This window comes from Mesoplodon mirus (assembly GCF_964341445.2).
Source record: "Mesoplodon mirus genome assembly, chromosome: 12".
NCBI classification, from domain to species: Eukaryota; Metazoa; Chordata; class Mammalia; order Artiodactyla; family Ziphiidae; genus Mesoplodon; species Mesoplodon mirus.
Window position 1 is genome coordinate 102,662,035 of NC_138988.1, and position 14,819 is coordinate 102,676,853.

Consider the following 14,819-nt stretch of genomic DNA (forward strand, 5'->3'; position numbering starts at 1 on the left):
TCTATACTCAATTTCAAACAGAGAAAAAACTATCCCATAGCCACATCCTGTCCACACATCCCATCCAGCTGTCTCATGAAAACAGGCACAGCCAGGTGCATGCAAAAGGAGTACTTTACATTTGATTAGGGAATCAAAGCATTAAATGGAAGGAAGCAAACTCTAAGGGGTGATTTCAAAGAACAGGCAGCAGAGGGTAAAAATTTAAGGCTGGAAGAGATTTTCCAGCAGCCCCATCATCGCATTTCATAGGTGACTGTCTATTCATAACAACGGCTGCTGCAGTAAGAGATGGGACTGCCTGTAGGGTCTGCTTGTCCACATCTGGCACGGTTAAGCCTTATTCTAAGAGCTCAGGATAAGTATAGCAGGCTAAGTTCACAGACCATTCCAACTCCCTCGAAGAGGAGATGTGACAAGTCTGCGGAGGACTTCTGGAAAATTTCTTCACACTTAAAAAGGAAACAAGAGTGTTTCTTTTTCTGCCTCTGGGCCCCGTTGTATGAGGTGATGGTTAGCGCCCCTGCCACCGCCGTTCAAGCCTGAGGGGAAAACACTCAAGGATCCAGAGCATCATCCAGGGCTTCCTGCTCCTGTGCCTCTCATTTAAGCCATTTCAGTTGGGCCTTCCTTGGTTGAAGCCAAAAGCATCCCTACTGCTGTCCTGTAACTGGTACCTCCCAATACCCACACCCGGGAAAACCCTCTGACCTACCCACCACTGCTCGATTGACATGTTCTTTCTCCCTGGGGCAATCCCTCCCTTCATACTTGTATTTGTTTCTGGTTTCTATTCTCATGATCTCCTTTTAAAATTATGACCCCCCCCAGCTTTATGGAGGTATAACTGACAAGTCAAAACTATATATCTTAAGGTGACAGTCTGATATACATATACATACATTATGAAGTTATTATTAAGACTATAAGTTTTAACTTATGATCCATCAATTATTAGTATTTGGTCTAAATGATCCTGTACAGTATAAACTTATCCCTCTGGTTGCGAAGATAGAAAGGCCAGACTTTTTCCTAAAATATATTGCACATGATTTGTCAAATTGGATAGATAATTAGCAAGATTAAAGGTTTAATGTGCTGTCAATAAATAGGAAGTTCTTTTACATTTCCATCAGGTTAACGGCCAAGAAGCTGTAACATGGATGTTGAGTGTGTGCACATAAAAGGTCACATAATGCTATCTTCCAATCTACGCTACAAGAAGATGCTGAGGCCCTCACTCTTAGTTTTCTAAAAAAGTGTATTAAACAAGAAAGAAATTCATGGTAGTCATTCTCTAAATATGTAAATGTATCACAAGACCCCCTGCTTTCACAAAAATAAAAAGCAGTCATAAATCCACAGGTCTCTGATGACAGAGGCCCCAATACAAACACGGGGCTACATTCCATAGGACTCAGTAGACCGTGGGTCGGTGAAATGTCCTCGTATCATAAGGCTGGCAAAGCAAGCTGAAGATGGAAACCGCGGGCACAAAGGAACAGGGATCATGAGGACAGTGGCCTCTGCGCTCACAGTGGCTATGGTGGTGGTGACAACAGGAATAACGGTTAACATGGATGAAATGCTCACTGGGTGACAGGGTCTGCTATGAACGCTTTACATAAAAGCACCAGGATGGTCCCCACGGCAAACGGGCCTGCTCTCTTGCTCACTGCTTCTCTCCGCACCTGACTATCAGCAATGACCACAGGGCGTGTATAACAGGTCCTACGGCTGGTCATCTTCCCTGCTTCCCCCTCTACCTCTTCCTACTACTTTCTTCTGGGAGAAAGATCCTCCTTCCAGCCAAAGAAAAATATGTACGTGCTTTGTTTTGGTGAGATGGAAAAAATGCACAGGGAAATAGTGAAAAAAACTGAGATCCATTAATTTAACTACGACACAATGAAGCTGATGGGATTCTCCCAGCTGGATTTATTTGGGAATAGAGTGAGGAAACCATGCATAATCCTGCACTAAGTCTCTACCAGACAACATTTATGACAATGACAGCGAAACCAGATCTAGGAGCTATTCCAAGCCCTGGAGATTAGCAAGTAATCACAGGCTCAAGTCCTAATGCGATTCTGGAGAGACATGGAAGGATTCAGAAATTAACTAGCAAAATAGGATTTAAAAAAAAAGAAGAAGAAAATGTTGACCTCCACGTGCACTGGTCAGCGTCAGCAAAATTCTACATTCACCTATGTGTAGCCCCATCATTGTACTTCGTATTATTTGATAATTATCTCTTGATAAATCTGTCTCCTCCTCTAGATTGGAAACAGCCTGAAGTCAGGAACTGTCCATTTCATCTTACTGACTCCAGGACAGTGCCTCGGTTTAGGCAACAACAGCTTACCAGCTCAATACTAGGAGCTCCCTGGAGTCAGTTTTCGATAAAATCCTAGCTCGGTCCCTTACTAGCAGCGTTATTATGGTTGAGTTCCCTGGTGGTTCCAAGCCTCAGTTTCATCATCTGTAAAATGGGTTAATAGAACCCACCCCATTGGACTGTGAAGAATGAAAGCTATAATATAGGCAAACTAGTTCAGTGGCTTCTACACAGCACTCTACAAATGGCAAGTATGATAAGGCACTAAACAAATTAATGCCCAGACTACGGTGCACTGACCGCGACTGCAGGAAGACACAAAATAAGGGAAACTGGCCAGCCGTGGCCGTAAGAAACTCCCAGCCCTCGTACAGCACAGCACTCGCCGTTGATGCCTGGTACCCCAGGGACAGCAAGGACTAACTCTGACAGTTTCCCAGGAGTCTGTCCACGACTGACCTTGGAGCCCACGGGGCTGACTGGAGACCCTCTCACAGTCACTGCCCGGATTACATCAGCCTAACTCTTTGTGCCTTCAGTCTCAGCTGCGCCATCTTCTTATAATCATGTTAAATGTTCTTCTTAAGCCAGGCCAACAACGTGAACTGACCAAAGGAGTCCCTTAATCCCCTCATATGTAGAACCACGACTATTCCACACAAATAGTTAAAAATATCGCTAACACTTTCATACTATCTGTATTACTTACACCTAACAACAAAATCTGCTCTATTCTATCTGAAGCAAGCAGTCTGCCATGATGGAAATGGAATAGATAAAGGTATATGTGATGGGCTGAATAACGACCCCCAGAGATGTCCACATCCTAATCCCTGGAACCGGTGAATATGTTGCTTTACACTCAAAAAGAACTTCACAGATGCGATTATGAAAAGATCTTGATATGTGGAGATTATCTTGTCACAAGGGCCCTTGGAAGAAGAGACAAAAATTCAGAGAGAAGGCAATGTGACCACACAGGGAAGGAAAGGAAAGAACGTAAAGCGATACAGAGCCAGGAGCCGGGGAATGAGGTTGGGCCCAGAAGCCGACAAATGCAGGAGGTGGGGTTTCCCCTGGAGCCTCCAGACAGAGCCAGCCCTGCTGACACCTGAGACTGAGCCCTGTCAGATCAATTTTGAATTTCTGACCTCCAGGACTGTAAAATAATAAAGACATACTGTTTGAAGCTGCTAGGTTTGTGGTAAGTTGTTACATTAGCAATAGGAAACTAACACAGAATATAATCAATAGATAATAATTATAAGTGAATAATTAGGGAATAGCTCTCTGTGATCTATAATTTACAAAGCATTTTACAGACATCTACTTTTTCAGCAATCAAATCCTAACTACCCCACCAGAAGTTTTTAAGTTTATTACATAAAGGTAACCATATAAATTATATAATAGTGCAGGTATGCACATGCCGATTTTCTACTTTGAAGGCAGGAAAGATTTTTTTAATGACATTTAATACAAGAGACCCATTGTCTACTCCTGGATCCTCTGTGTCTCCTAAGAGAAGACAGTTGTGAGCCCACTTTAAACTTGACTTCAACCACTAGCTTGTGGTCACTGCTGTGTCATTGATCTGTGCTTGCCCCACTGTGGTGTTGAGCCCAATGCTCCATTCAGTGCTGGTTGGTGTTCCATCAAAGTTGGCCAATTTAATAAATGACTGACTAAATGAAAGAGTGAATGAGAAAAACTGAGAGCCTTAGCCAGGTTCTGCTTTTGATCATTTAGATGGCGTTTTCTTCCAAATTAACCAAGAAGGACCTGGTGCTAGAATAAAAAGAAGCAGCTTAGCAAAAAGTAAAAAAAAAATTTAAAGTTAAAAAAAAGTAAAAAATTTAAAAATAGGTTTTTTTATTTAAAAAAAAAAAAAAGGCCAACAAAAATGAAACCAGACCATCAAATAAATGAAAGAAGGTTCTACTTTTAGTTAGGCTATAAAAGTCACAAAAAACCATTGGTCCCACTGTAAGCATGAGAAAACAATAAATTTAGAAATCTTTTGTCATAAAAGATACCGAAAGAGATCTGGATGCAAGTCTGAATGAACAGAATTCCAGACAGAGATGAGCCCTAGATTCCAGAGCTTCCACCGCTGGGCATGAGTAGGTGGAAGGCAGCTGCGGTTGGTAAAGAAACTCTGCTGGAATGAGGAGGGATGAGCCACAAGTTGCCTAGCCAGGCCTGGCTCTTGGCAGATTGGAAAACGCAGAGACAGCCAGCCCTCGCTGCAGCCCAGTCTCCCTCCTGATATTTTTGCTCAGCAAGCATCGGTGCTGGAGGAAGCTGGCAGCTGGGTGTAAAGCAGAGAGAGATCACGTAACCTCACACGCAGACCCCAAACTCTACCGCTCGGCCAGGTCTCACCGCAGAGAGGAGAGGAGACGTGAAATTCAGTTCAACTACTCCTTACGACAAAGGGATCCGGCTCATCACCTTCGCTGCCTGACCAGGGAAAGGGTAGGGCTTCCCGAGGAAAAGCGCTGTCCACCATTTAAAAAGTAGGACGAGTGAAGAAGCAGGAAAAATGCGACCCATAGCTAAGAAGAAAGAGAAGATTAAAAGGAGAACAACAGAGAACTAAAGGGTTGGAAGTAACAGACAAGAACTTAAAAATCACTACTACGAATATGCTAAAGAATTTAAGGGAAAATGTACAAAATGGGTGAAAAGATGGAGAATTTCATCAGAGTCATAAAAACTCTAAAAAGGAAGCAAATAGAAACTGTAGAACTGATGAATACAATATCTGGAATGATTAACTCATTGGAGGGGCTTAATGGTTAACTGGACACAATAGAGAAGATGCATAAACCCAAAGCTAAGACAAGGAAAACTATCCAAAATGAAGCACAGGGTGAAAAAATAAAAAAAGTCAATCCCCGGGCATCAGAGTTCTATGGCATACGTCCAAATGGCCTGATATACATGCAGTTACCACCTGAAAAGCAAAGAAAGAAAGGAGGAGAATTGTTGGAAGAGATACCAAATGAGAATTTTCAAAGAGGGCTGAAAATCACTAATTCAAGACAGCGAAGCCCCGAGCAAGATAACAGACAGAAAAGTCATACACAGGTCAACCTGCTAAAAACCACAGTGAAATGATAGAGGCAATGAAATGACATGTTTAAAGAGCTAAGAGAGAAAAAAAAAAAAAACACGCACAAACATTGGCAACCTAGACATCTATATTCATGGAAAATAGTCCTAAAAAATAAAGGTGAAACAAAGGCATTTCCAAACAAAAGCTGGGAAAATTCATGCTGCACTACGAGAAATGGTAAACGAAGTTCCTCAGACTTGAAGAAAATGAACACAGAGAAAAATCATGATAAGCAGAAAGCAATGGTGATCAGTGGGGCAAATATCAAGGAAAATATAAAATAATATAGTTTTCAATTTCTTTAAAGGACAATTGGCTATTTGAAGCAAATAGAGCAACGTATTATGGGATTATAATACACAGAGAAATAAAATATGACAGTAATAATACAAAAGAAGGCAGAGTAAATAGAATTACACTATTGTAAGGTTGTTAAATGTTTCATGAAGTTGTAACAGTTACTCATGGTAAAGTGTGATGAACTATACATATTGTAATCTAGAATAACCACTTAAAAATAATACAAAAAATGGTGAAACTGGGCCTCCCTGGTGGCGCAGTGGTTGAGAGTCCGCCTGCCGATGCAGGGAATACGGGTTCGTGCCCCGGTCTGGGAGGATCCCATATGCCGCGGAGCAGCTGGGCCCGTGAGCCATGGCCGCTGAGCCTGCGCATCCAGAGCCTGTGCTCCGCAACGGGAGAGGCCACAACAGTGAGAGGCCCGCGTACGGGAAAAAAAAAAAAAAAAAAAAAAAAAATGGTGAAACTAAACAGCAATAGAGTAATAAAATATAATACAAAAGCTATCCGAAACACACCCACAAAACCTCAATTTCCAAATAAAGAAATAAAGAACAGAAAGAGAAAATGAGTAAGAACTAAGATAATAAAATTAAACCCAAGAACATCCCATGTAATTATGTTGAGTGTAAGATATATTCAACACTCCCATTAAATATGGGCTTACAAAAAGACCCAACTGTTTACAAGAGACACATTTTTAATATAAAGACAGAAAGTGAAAATAAAATGATGAAAAAAATACACACTGCAAACACTAATCACAGGAAAGCCAATGTGTCTAGATTAGCATAAAAAAAACTGAACTGTGAAAGTATCATCAGTGATAAAGATGGATATTTCATGATAAAGTAGCCATTAATAAAGCCCAAAATTTCTTCTCTGCTTAGACTAACAGGCTTGATAAATCCTCTTTTTTCAGCATACAATTTCAGGAGGTGTATGATCTCCTGTGTGTTTATGAATCTCTATTTAAAACCTCTTTTCAAAGTCACACTATCTTTAAATACAATGATTTTATTTTCGGGCACGTGACCCCCTCAATTATCATCTACTTGATTCTTGCATGTCAGTTACCTGGAACTTCACCTTCTGGTTGATGTCCTGCACGCAGAACTGCTTCAGGAAGCGCTCATCCTCACTCCAGAAGAGGCGGATGTCGGGGATGTCGTAGAGGACCATGGCCAGTCGCTCCAGCCCAAGGCCAAAGGCCCAACCGATCTGATCTTCAGCACCAGCTACAAAGAAGAAAGAAGACAAGACGACAGGTTAAAAAGCACAAGGGCAATACTCCAAGATAAAATAAAAAGTTAAAAAGAAAAAAAAAAGAGCATGAGGGTCCACAGGTCCATCCCACTCCTGACACCCAGATAAGGCTGTGGTGAGTGCCGACCAGAAGGGTGCTGGGGGGGAGGGGCCACGGAGACACCCAAGGGGACCCCTATCTCACAGTTTTCGTGCTCCCCACATTCCTCGCTCCCCTCCCCGAGGCACTCTGGAGTCGAACTTCTCTAATACTGTCTTTCATTTCTGCTTAAATCCCAGGCTGGCTAAGCCCTGGTTCCTGCCTCTGAGATGCTTTCCTGTAATCTGTGCTTGCCCTTTTTCCAACATTCAGCCTCTATGTTCAGGTTACAGAGAGGAGAGAAAACACAGGCTCTGTCCCCAGGTGGCTTAAGAGATGGGCAAGTTTGTTCAAAACATGCCACAGTGGACCACTGATATTCAGGAAGTGTGTGTCCAGCCTCCAAGAACCCTCAGTTTACTAGAACACACTCTGACTCTTAGTAAAAGCTGCCCCGGTAACACACAAGGAGCAAGCCCGCCAAGGTGACGTGCACACGTGGCACCAGCCCCTCTGAGGGTGAGCGTGTAGTTCAGACCTGTGGCAACACAGGAAGTCTCGGGTTTGTTCATGTGAAGCAGAGTGAAATGGAAGACACAAACTGCTGTGCGAAGGGGGCCCAGCACAGGGAAGCCTCACGAGACAGCGTCATTTCGACTGGACGCTGGGGAGTAAGCAGGATGCTGGGGGCACTGAGATGGCTCAGGACGCCCACCCCCACGCACACGCCCTGCGAGGGGACCCCTTAGGGACCACTCCCCAATCCCTAGGGTTTCACTGCTGGGATTAGGTTACTTTATGCGAGTCCATCTTAGCAAACTCCAGAGAGTCTCCTGCTGGCTTAGGAGAGCTGAGCTGACGTGAACAGAGGAGGCCCAGGTGTGGCCAGGCCTGGAGGGAGGCCTCCAGGAGCCAAGGGAGGCCCTGGCGGCAGCAAGAAAGTGGGAAGCTCACTCCCGCGATCGTGAGCAAATGGACTCTCCCAACAGCCCAAATGAGGGAAGACAGGACCCTGAGCTCCAGAGGAGAATGTGGCCTGGTGACACCCTGATTTCAACCTGTCGAGACCCTGGGCAGGGGACCAGGCCCTCTGCACCGGACTCCTGATGCACGGCGGTCATAACATAACAAGTGTGTGTTGCTTTAGCCACTAAGTATGAGGTTAATCTGTTACCCAACACAAAAAACTAATGCTGATCCAAATGTGGAGAAAGATGAGGGCAAGTTCCAGACTGAAGGAACGTCTTCACTGGCAAAAGGATGGAGGTGCAGCAGAGGAGGGTTTAGGAGTGGATTCTGGCAACACCGGCTGGGCAAGCTTCAGGCAGGAGAGACACGGCAGAGAGGACCTACCTCTGGCCAGGGGCTGGTGCCACTGTCACTTATACATGAAACCACAAGGATAAGCTACAACAACGGAAGCCACGAAGAAGTGTAGGCCTCACTGGATGATCTGTTTCAAAGATGAATGGATAAACATATTCAACATGAGATCTCAAAAGGACAAGGTACAGAGACAGAGAACAAGGTAGTAGTGGGAGGGAAGACGCGGGAAGAAAAGCCCGTGGCTGGGCGAGCGCAGGGCGCACCTGTGTCCCGAGGGAGAGGACCTCTCATGCGAGGCAGCGGGGAAGGGGGGGCTCAACCACAGACAACAGGGTCACGAAGGAGGGAGCACAACCGCTGACCCTTGGCCAGCTGCCTAGAAGAGCAACTAAGGGTGAGGCACACTCTTTCGAGTAAGTCATACTGATGCCTGAAAACCATCAAGAAGGCTGCAAGGAAAAATGTAAAAATTAATATAAGTGTGATACACTGCTTTTGTGTCCTAAAAGAATAATTTTCTCTTTAAGTGACACTGCCCAGTCCTGGTGGTGTGGTTCCACACACCAAGCACTGCGTGGTCCCAGTGCCCTCGGTGACTGCTGGTCACACTATTTATTCTGATAACAATTTGGAAAATACAGCAGCACATACAAAGATCCATAACAATGCTCGAGCTCTTTATCCTTATGATTCCATTAGGAATTTATCCTAAGGAAATAATTCACCAGAAGAAAAAAGATAAACAAAGGAAGATATTCAAAGCTGTATAACTTATTAGAGCAAGAACATGAAAACAACCTAAATGTCCCAAATTAGGGAAGGCCTTAAAATTATAGTACATTTTAGTGTAGTCATTAAAAATCATAATTATACAAATAAATGTTGATTAAGTGACAGACTATAAGAAATTATGAAAAATATCTATGATAAAATGAGTATGTACTATGCCACTACTCTTTAATACAGGTGCAAATGAGGGTTGTAATGTAAAAAAATAAAAACAAAATCTGATAAGTAAAAGATGGCAACAGTGCATTTTTATCTTGTGTTTATCTTAAGTAAGCTTTTCATTTGCTTAAGGATCATTTTTTTCCTTTTCTGTGAATGTCTTCATATTATATTTTTCACCCATTTGAAAAATGAGATTGTTGCTCTTTTTCTTGCCTACTTCTAGGGGTTCTGTGTTATTCTTGTTTTGCTTTAGGAAAGTTTCAGAAGATGAGGAAGAAAGGGAGGGTAACAGACAGAAGGAGCAAAAGCTAAGACACGAAAAATTGCTGGATGTGAAATAAACTCAAATACCCTAAATCTACTGCTCTTTCAATTACAGATACTGGGCTCTAGATGGTTGGTTTTATCTAAAAATTTCATTAAAAAATCTAAAAGATTAATAATTAAGGAAAAAGTCTAACTCACAAAGCAACATTAATATTACACCTCTCTTTATTATTTTTTTATTTGAAAAGACGTTTCAGAAACACGTTTTGAAGTTGTTTGAAAACTAGTACCATTATGGGATGTCATGGTTATAAAAGAAAAGCAGCAGCAGTCTGTCTGTTTCGGGGGAGTGGGGTGGGAGAGAACTGGGCAAGTGGAGGATGATGGGGGGACTTTATACCATGTGCCTTTTCTATAAAGCGTGAGAAGAAATATTTCAGATAAAAATTTTCATGGCTAGATAAAACACAGTAATTTCTTTTCTGTTTATTTGTAAGAAGTTATAAGAACAAAGCACTCCTCCCCTGACACAGTGGTGCCAGACTTTCAAGAAAATCATGTGACTAGCGAACACGGATTACAAGCTGAACTGACCTCTTTATTTCTATGAGAGCCCATACATTCCCAAGCCTGGAAAATCAGTGTCATTATCTGTGGGGTTTCAGAAAACGACCACAAGCTCCTGCATATCCTCCCCTTGAATCCCAGTGGGCTGTGACTGCCTCAACCCACAGGGTGTGAGGGAAGTGATGCTACGTGACTTCCAAGGTTATGTTAGAAAAAGCCACCCAGCTAGTGCCTGGTTGCTTGGAATGCCCACTCTCCAGACACTCCCTGCCAGGAATCTCCCTGCAGAACACCCTCTCTTAGAACCCAGCCGCCGAGCTCCGAGCAGCAGTCACACGCAGAGGCCACGCGAGGCACTCCAACGGACAGTCCCAGGTGAACCCCGTCATCCTAGCCTCGAGGCAGGCAGGTGAGTGGGGCAGATTCAGGAGGATTCCATGTGCAGCATGAACAGAGAAAAACAAAAAACTGTAACAGAACATTAACAAATGGAACCCAGCAATACACAAAAGGACATTATATCATGACTGGATTTATCCCAGGAATGCAACGTTAGCTCAGCATATGAGAACCAATCAGTGTAATTCATTTAATAAGCCGCTTAAAAAAGAAAACATGATCATCTCAATAGATGCAGAAAAAGCAACTGGCAAAATTCAACATCCATTCATTATAAAAACTCTCAGCCAATGAGGAACACAGGGGACTTCTTCAATCTAATAAAAGACACAATAAAAAACCAACAGCTAACAGTATACTCAATGGTGAAAGGCTGGTTGCTTTGCCCTCAGGGTCAGGTTGAAGAGAAGGATGTCTACTCTTGCTATTTCTAGTTCTGTCTGAGTTCCCAGCTAGTGGGAAAAAAAGGTAAAGAAGAAATAAAAACAGCTTAATAGATTGGAAAAGAAAGAGTAACACTGTTTTTATTTGTAGATGGCATGATCGTTTACATAAAAATTCCTCGGGAACACATCTGACAGGTAACAAATACATGAATTTAGGAAGATCACAATATACAATAATCCATGGTGTGTATGACTCGGGGCCTCAGTCCCACCTGGCTGCCAGTGAGGACAGGCCTGGAAGGACGCCAGGCTCAGGCCAGCAAGGGGCCATCCCATCAGCACCTGAAATCCCAACCACCTTGTGTGTCGAAGCTCAAGGACCAGACCTTCATGAGGATCAGAGAACAGCTGGCCTCCAGCTTCCTGCCGCTGCCCACAACCTTTGATTCCCACAATCATTCTTACTGAAAAGCCTGCTTGGGACAATCAATTACCAGGAAGGGCTGTAAGAAAGGGCGTCTATTTGCTGAGCTGAACCAAATTTTGTTTTTGAAACACTTTGTTTTGGTCCCATCTAGATCTGCTTCTTCTGAATTGCACCCCCTGCGTTGAGCTACCGGCCTATTATATTCGTAAGGTGCCAGGAACTCCTTGTCAAGAATGCCGGTCACTAGGTCACTCAGTCTTCCTACGAGTCTGCATGAAATAAGCTGATCTCAGATACAAGAAAATGGGAACAGGAAAAGCTTCCTTCTCGTGAACAACTGGATTGTTTTCAGTTTAAGGATATCCCGACTTACATAACTGATCCTAATCCACTCCTTACTTTGGCCCCGTGGACGCTTAAAGCCATCCTTACAAGGTCACCCCTACAACGGTACGTTTCTCTGTGTGACTCTTGTCCCAGTTTTATTTTCTTACCCTTATATCCTCTTTGTCCTGATTATCTGAACTACTTATTTTATCCTCTTGTACATACTTTTATATGGCACTTCAACTTCTTTATGGAAGAAAGAGAGCCATAAATAGCTAGACACTTAAAGGTATTGTCATCCCAGACAAGTCTAATTTTCAGGTCTTTGGCAATCCTCGGCTGTAATTTGTTGCCGGGTGCTCCTGGGCTGACAGGGTTTTAAGGCAGTATTTTTTTCTACATTCCAGTACTGGAGGGTTCCAGTAAACTAGTCTCTGGAGCATAAAACTGACTGTAAAGAAGCACCTCAGTTAAACAGAATATTCCAGATGGAGGCACTTAAGTTTTCCCTCCTCCTTCTCCTCTTCTTGTTTTTAAACTTTCCCATCCCTGGACTCTTATCTCACATTATTTTGGTTTTATATGTAGGCTGACCTTCTTAGAAAGATTTTCAGCAACGAATCCCCTTACTCTGCTCTGTTTTCTTCAGAGAATATCATCTCTTAGACCCTACAACTTTTCGTATTTATTTTGTTTACTGTTTACTGTCAGACTCTGCCGGTAGCATCTGATCCACGGGGCCAGGACCTGGGCTGGTTTCCATCTCTGACACATCTGGAGGGGCTGGACCAGTGTCCAGCACGTACAAGAAGGGCTCAGGCGTTGTGAGGAAATGAGTGAATGGCAGGAAGGCAAGGTTTAGAGATTTTTCCACTTTTCAGTTTATTGGCTGCATTTACATGGGTTGTATTAGGAAGAATTTCATACTTAAAATGAAGTTTTCAACACAGGCAGTGACTTTAATCTTTTATCTGTCAGAGAGTTTATCCATCATGAGGTGACATGAGAGATACCACTTCGGAAAAGACATCTCGGAAAGGAGAGAACTGGAACATAAAAGAAAGGAAGGACAGGAAAACTGAATGTGCTGTCCCCTCACCCTGCCTCTGTCACTGTCACCGAGCTTCTTCCATGCGGGGCGGCAGCTCCCAGGGCCTAGGATCTGAGCTGCTTCTGCTCCAAGCTTCCTTCCTTCCAGCTTATTTTCCTCCCAGTGACCGAACCCTGCACCCTGAGGTTCCCTCTCATAGACTGTTTTGTTGCAAAGCCAAAGGTCAAATTAAAATTTTAAACGATTACATATTGGAACAAATTTTTTTATTATATTAAGTACTTCCCTGTTAATAGGGGCTGATTTCTAGGAATTCTTTGGCTCAATGAACTGACACTTTCCCAAAATAACTGTGAAAAGAAACACTGAAACAACCTAGCAATTAACATTCATATCTTATAGAACTTAACCAATTACCAAGCACTTCACCTATATTACCTTGATTTTGATCCTCACAATGACCCTACAGGGGATGTCAGACTGGTATTATTAGCGATGTTTCAAAAGTAAATACCATTTAAGCAAGATCACACAGACATTGGGACTCAAATCTATGTTGCTGTTGTCTTTTTCACTTCAAGTATATATCCAGTGAATACTCCCCCAGATTCACGTTCAAACATTAACTTAGAGAAGAGGCTCTGTTCCAAGTATTTCAAAACATCAGAAAGTTCCACTTATGTCTGTGTACTTTCTGCTTTGTTATTGCCAGTTTCCTGATGGACTTTGTCATTATTCTGTGAAAGCTAGTAAAATGATTTGCATACATAGCTGTTTAAATATATCAATAGGCTTTTCTGAAGGTGGGGTTTCATGTCTCCAAGCGCGCCTTTCACCCTGCACCTGACCAATAAACACACAGAGCTGCAGACGGAGCTGACAGGGCCAGTGTTGAGCAGCAGTGTTGGACCAAGGCCTCCGCTTCCCTTGACCACTAGTTACAACGACAGCCACTCAGGGACAAAAGGCCCACAGTATCCCAGCACGACACTGCACAGCCACAGGCAGGCCTAGAGAGGCCAGCGTAGCTACATGAATTCTGATTTCTTCTCTTCCCCACCGTGGACTTAGTACTTGATCCCCTGCTTTCCAGCTACAATCCTTGAACTGTTTCCTCGGAGACTTGTCACTGGATGACTGACTTTCTGAGCTGTGCCCAGAGATCAATCTCCCGCCTGAAACTTCTCTAGTTGTATATATCCTTGGTGCCACACGCTTCTGCCAATAAGTCCTTCACACGATCCAAAGGCGGGCCTCTTTGAAAAGAACCTTTCCATGGAACGGAACAGACTGTGATCGGATTCTACAAGCCTTGAAAACAGTGGTCCTTCATACGGTCTGAGCTGGGCTGCATCCTAATCAACATTCTCTAGTAAAACCTTGAACACCCGTCTTAAAACACTCCCTTTGGAACATTCCCCTTTCCTTTCTGGGTCCTAGACTTTGGTTTTCTTAACAAAGGAGACAGCAATTTCTGGTGCAGATACTAATCAGTAGTACATGGAACAATCCCCAGTGGTCTTATGCAGTCAGAATTCTCCTTATAATGTCTCCAGTTTCCCTTAGGAATCTATGTCCTAAAAATCTGTATCCTTCCAACAAGGGGGAAAAATAAAAGCAAACATATGGAAGCAGAAACATGAAATGGAGTTGAGTTGACCAAGTTGACAACAGTACAGGGTAATTCAGAACCTTTTGAAAATGTAAAGGCAATGGTCATGCCTTGCTTAGCACTTATTAAGAGTTAAAAGCTAAACATATTGACTTGGGACTTCCCTGGTGGTCCAGTGGCTAAGACTCCGCACTCCCAATGCAGGGGGCCCAGGTTCGATCCCTGTTCAGGGAACTAGATCCCACATGCTGCAACTAAGAGTTCACGTGCCGCAACTAACTAACTAAATAAATATTTAAAAATAAATAAATATATTGACTTGAGTATAATCAACCGAGAACTCATCTGCCACTTCGTATACCTCCTTTTGACTGGCCGCCAAAATACAGTAGTTTTATCCTT

The 14,819-nt window shown here is 43.1% G+C and overlaps 1 protein-coding gene across 7 annotated transcripts in view; it reads right to left on the reverse strand.

Annotated features, from left to right (window-relative positions):
• Window positions 1–14,819, reverse strand: part of FARS2 (phenylalanyl-tRNA synthetase 2, mitochondrial) — a 379,330-nt gene that overhangs the window by 166,449 nt on the left and 198,062 nt on the right. For all 7 annotated transcript variants that reach the window (XM_082638489.1, XM_082638483.1, XM_082638487.1 and 4 more), the window contains one exon: window positions 6,837–6,997. In XM_082638489.1, the coding sequence (XP_082494615.1) occupies window positions 6,837–6,997 (161 nt within the window). The remainder of the gene's footprint in view (window positions 1–6,836; window positions 6,998–14,819) is intronic.